Source organism: Pyrus communis, chromosome 11 (genome assembly GCF_963583255.1).
Source record: "Pyrus communis chromosome 11, drPyrComm1.1, whole genome shotgun sequence".
Classification (NCBI taxonomy): domain Eukaryota; kingdom Viridiplantae; phylum Streptophyta; class Magnoliopsida; order Rosales; family Rosaceae; genus Pyrus; species Pyrus communis.
Window position 1 is genome coordinate 1525329 of NC_084813.1, and position 5078 is coordinate 1530406.

General features: G+C 37.9%; 1 protein-coding gene across 2 annotated transcripts; it reads left to right on the forward strand.

Moving 5' to 3' along the window:
• The first annotated feature begins 844 nt into the window (after window positions 1–844).
• LOC137708226 (uncharacterized) lies at window positions 845–4834 on the forward strand. 2 transcript variants are annotated; one of them, XM_068447257.1, is made up of 11 exons: window positions 845–1572; window positions 2056–2127; window positions 2879–2920; window positions 3001–3103; window positions 3332–3396; window positions 3481–3525; window positions 3610–3717; window positions 3808–3895; window positions 4212–4258; window positions 4387–4505; window positions 4596–4834. In XM_068447257.1, the coding sequence occupies exons 1-10, from the start codon at window positions 934–936 to the stop codon at window positions 4465–4467; spliced, it is 1290 nt and encodes a 429-aa protein (XP_068303358.1). In that variant the 5' UTR covers window positions 845–933; the 3' UTR covers window positions 4468–4505; window positions 4596–4834. The 2 variants fall into 2 exon arrangements, with proteins under 2 accessions (XP_068303358.1, XP_068303359.1); XM_068447258.1 differs by having other exon boundaries at window positions 4720–4834.
• Window positions 4835–5078: the final 244 nt, after the last annotated feature.

The following is a 5078-nucleotide window of genomic DNA, read 5'->3' on the forward strand; positions in this document are numbered from 1 at the left end:
AAAGGGGAATTTTAGGTTATAAGCCATTGTTGGAGATGGTCTAAATATTGGATGGAGTCCACTCCGATTTTTGAGCTAAATTTTGGGGGGAATTTGGCCTTGGTTTAGCATTTAGCATTTAGCCCAAATTTTACCCTTGGGTTGGAGTGGGTTTGGGGGGAAATTTTGGGGGGTAATTTGACTTTTAGCCCACCATTGGAGTTGGTCTTAGAGAGCTCAAAACATAATCTAGAATCTAAAGCTAAAAGCTCTATCAAATGTCATATAACCATAGTGAGGAGTATTGTAGGATGACACATGTACAACAAATTCACAATTTAAAACAACATAAAATGGCAAATAGGTGGAAAATAAGGAAATTTAGTAATGTAAGATACTTATTTTTAGCATCCCAGAATTTAAGTTGATACACAACACACCTATTATATAAAATTAACAAAATTTCAAGATATAATTAGAAATTAGACTTTAAACAAATTTCACAAAAAAAAAATATATTGAAAAAAAAAAAAAAAAACCACCCAACCGCCTAGAGCCACCCCAATTTTTCCAGCCGTTTTGCCCAAAATCGCTTCGGTTCCAAGGTGCCTAGCGCCTAGGCGGCCACCTAGGACCTTTTTTAAAACACTGGTAAAATCTTATGAGATTTCAAAACACTTATATTAAAATTACATTTGTACATATATCTAGAAAGTAACAATAATATTGTCTGTTCCTAAAAAAAAAAAAAATCGAATTTTGAGAAAAAAAAAATCGTAACTAATTTATCATTCACTAAATATATCGTTATATAAAAATAAATAGATTAAAAAAGCAGAGTTCAATTGACCATTTTTTAATTTTTGGGCGGTACTACCTAGTCCAAACTGAAAGCGGATCACATATTTCTGAGGAAAACGCTGCGTTGCCTTAAACCTCGTAAACCCCTTTCTCATGGCCGCCCTGAAGCTCCTCCTCTCATCCGCTCGCCGTCACTGCCTCTTCCAACCTCACTCCCTTCTCCACCCGTCTCCATTTCTAAGCTATCACAGATCCCTAAGCTCCGAATCGGACCCAAACCCGAATCAGAACCCTCCGCAACCTCCTAGACGCCAACCAGTGCCGGTCGAACCCGTTTCATACACTCTCAAACCCAAGGAGCAATCCCTACCTGAACCAGATGCAACTCCCCAAGCAGCACAAACATCACCGCCACCGCCACAAAGCTCCGGTGACTCGCCCAACCCATCGAGTCAGGACACTCGCGCCACCTGGACCCGTGAAGAGGCGCGTTTCATCAGGGACGTGCCATCTATATCTCCGGTATCGTACCCGGTGAAAGTTGCTCCGTTACCGGAAGATCGGGTCGCGGAGGAGAGCGGAGGTGGCGAAGGTGGAGCTGGAAAGGATGTGGATGGCGTGAAGGAGTTGGAGAGAGAGAAGAGGAGGATCGAGGCCGATGGTCGGATGAGAAGGAGGCTTTTTAGGGTTCCTGAGGAGGAGGTGGCAGTTCCTTTTCCGGCGTTGATTAAGGTTGAGAAGAAGGAGAGCAAGTCCATTCTCGATGTCATGGACGCAATTCGCCAAGTCAAGGTCAGTGTAACGTTTATACACTTGTTTGGTTGCTGAGAAAATGTGGGAAAGTTACAGGAATGGAAATTTTCCTTTTCTTGTTAGATAATTTTGGATGAGATACCAAATGGCTTCTACTTAATAGAACTAATATACTGGTTATTTTCCTTGGTTGCAATTTGCTTTCGATTTTGTTTCTGGAGAGTGGAGTTATTAATTAACAAAATGAAGTGTTCCTTTCTTAATTTGTTTTACGAACTTTGATTGCGATCGAGTATTAAGACTAAAGTTAGGCAGGAACATCTCGAGATCATGACTGTTTCTCCCGTGCATATTGCGCTAACCGATGTTCTTGCTCTCTCAATACGGTTGGATTACATGAGTAGGGGGATATTGTTCTCTTTAAACTTTTATGTTGTTAATGTTTACTTAGAAGTGTTCTGCTTTATTTCGATGTACTTCTCATTTCTAATATCTTCTTCTCGTGTTCTAGTTGTTTTACAGGCTAATGCCAAGTGCAATTTTGATGAAACTGTTGAAGCTCATGTACAATTGGGTATCGATGCAAAGCGAAATGTAATATGTCAACTCATCTGAGTAAAATCTTCTCTTATCTCAAGCATATGTTTTTGTGTGTCAAAATAGATATTGACTTTTTCTTTAGCTATGTGAATATATAAGATCAAGTCCTGAGTTTAGATTTGCAATTCATTTCACGATCCAACAGTGTCTAAATTTAAATGATTGCCCACATGTGGTTACAGCTAGTCGTGTGCTTTTTGAATAAGGTGAACTCACATGTATGTGAGTGCGTGTGAGATGGCTATTTGCAGAATTGTTGAAACACTTCAAATTTGAAGGAATGACGTAAAACAAACATTAGCAAATGTTCATAAGGGTTGGACCCAAGATGGTTCAGTGGCTTTCAAGATTTCAATCAACTCCATGTTTTAGACTCCAGATGTTATAGTTATTTGAAAAAAGTTATTATGTGACTAAGCTGTAACCATTATTCATAAGTTCCTTGTATTTGTTGTTTGAATGATCAATGCAGATCTTCTATACACCCAAATATGGTTAGCCTTGACTGAGAAATATTGGCTCATTTTCTGACTACTTTTTGAGCATATTGTTGTACTCATTTTAGTGTATCGATTGCATATTTTTAGTAAGGGTTGTATGGATTGCTTCTTGAAAGAGTGATAAAGAATATATTGTTTGTGCTTTTTACTTTATGCTTCATATTTCTTATTGCACCATTATATTTAAAGTTCCAAACACCTGTTTGAAAGATTCAATTTACATGGACTACCTGATTGAAGTGCAGGCAGTTCGTGGTAACATGACTTTGCCGCATGGTAGTGGGAAGGTAGTTATCTTTACTTTGCTAAGTCATGTCTCATCAATTCAAAATCTAGTTGGTTACTGTATGACACTGTCATTCTTCAGGTTGTCAGGGTTGCTTTCTTTGCTGAAGGCTCAGATGCAGAAGAAGCTAGAGCTGCAGGAGCAGATATTGTTGGCGGTGTTGAACTGGTGGAGGAAATTGCAAGTAATGAGCTAACCCTTGTTGCTACTAAATAATATGCTGAAAAGAGAAACTCCTGTCCACTAGATATACTATGCAATGATATTGCCATTTCAATTATTTGAGTTTTGGTTTTGCAATATTTTTTTGTATTGTAAATGTGTCATGTTTATGTGGGTTTATGTGCATCTTACATTGCTTGAGTTCAAAGAAGTAATCAAACAATTTATGATCTGACCTTGTATCATGCAGGCAGTCATAAGCTCAATGTTGACAAGTGTTTTGCAACAAATGAAATGATTATGCGTCTGGCAAAGGTTTTTGAGTTGTAATTTTTTACTTGCAGGATTATCATCTTTATTGTTTCATTAATTGAAAGTGAATGTTTAATATTTTAACAGATTGCAAGAATTCTTAGAGAGCGTGGTTTGATGCCTGACCGTAAAGTGAGTTATATTGTTGTAAAATTTTATTTAGTTTGCAGATTTGTGGGCAAATCCCTAATATTTGGTATACTATGTATCGTATAGCTAGGTACTGTCACCAATGACATTACTGGAGCACTACAGAAAGTAAGACAAGGTCATATTGAGTATAGAATGGACAGAACATCAATTGTACATGTGGGACTTGGAAAGGTACCGTAATCTTATTACAAACACAATCTTCTATTTTTCAGATGTTTGTTTGCTGGAGACATGGATTTCACTTTTATTCCTTCTTTTCAGGTGAGCTTTACTGAGGATTATCTGCGTGAGAACATCGGAGCATTTATGAGTTCTCTTTTGCTGGCAAAGCCTACGGGTTTAAAAAAGTGTAAGTGGCACAAATCTAATTATAGGATGTTCTGCAAAATCTGTTGGAAGAAATGAGCTCATTTTCTTTAGGTGTATCTAATATTTTCCATGCTGCCCACCATTAAGAAGAAAATTGAAGAGTTCTTTAAGATACTGCAAAGAACAGTTGCAGAAGGAGGTCCGACTGTTCACCAGATTATGCACTTTTAATCAATTGATGAGAATTTTTGTTTGCATGCTTTTCGCTAAGTATCGGATTGGACTTCTTCTTTTGCTTAAAAGTTATACATCTTTTTTCACGTTCATTAAACCATTTACAATTTTCATTTTCACAGCTTCCAAGTATGCGGGTTATATTAACTCCTTCCATATATGTAGCACGGTGAGCTCTTAACCCTTGTTTTTGTATTTAGTTATTTGTACTTTAACATCTGATGCACGGATGCTGCATACTTTAGTTAAATGCAGCCTTGTATAATCGAACCTAATCCAGTCCGTTATCATGTGCAGATGGGTCCAGGATTTCCAGTTTCAATACAGTCGTTATCCAAAGCTGCAGATCACTACAACAAAGTGCACCTTAAGGCTTAAGTGACGCGCTCTGTTAACATTTCCGACCTAGATCAAAGGTTCACTTTATTTTCTCTGTTAATTTTTTACTGTTTTTAGGCAGTGAGGGCTCTCGGAGCGGATGTTGATTGACTAAAATTGAATGGTAGATTGACGGGGCTCCGTGAGTTCATATCTTGTCTTGCTTATATCTGCTGGTCGTCTGGTGCTTTTGCAAAATGGCATTTAGCTCAACTGCTTCATCATCATCAGGATCTTCATGTTTCTCTGCAGTATTTCTGTTTTCCGATTTGGCTGAGGATGTTCAACATACTCTTCTATGTGTAAATGCAATAATGTTCCTTGACTATATGGAAAACGTAGAGGTGAGACGGGTCTTTATCGGTCACTACGAACTTTCTTTTTGACAAGAAATATTTTTTGCTCACTGCCCCTAAGTGGATGTGATGCCCATCACTCTGTTGAGTATTGTTAGATGAGTTTAAATTGTCAGAGTTGTGTAGTAGGGTTGAATCAAAATCATTTAACGGTAATCAGTAAGGTGGTGAGCATCACCACCACTTAAAGTTGGTGAGCGAAATGCGCTCATTACAAGGCCGAATAATTTTGGTATTAAATGTGTTCATTTAGAC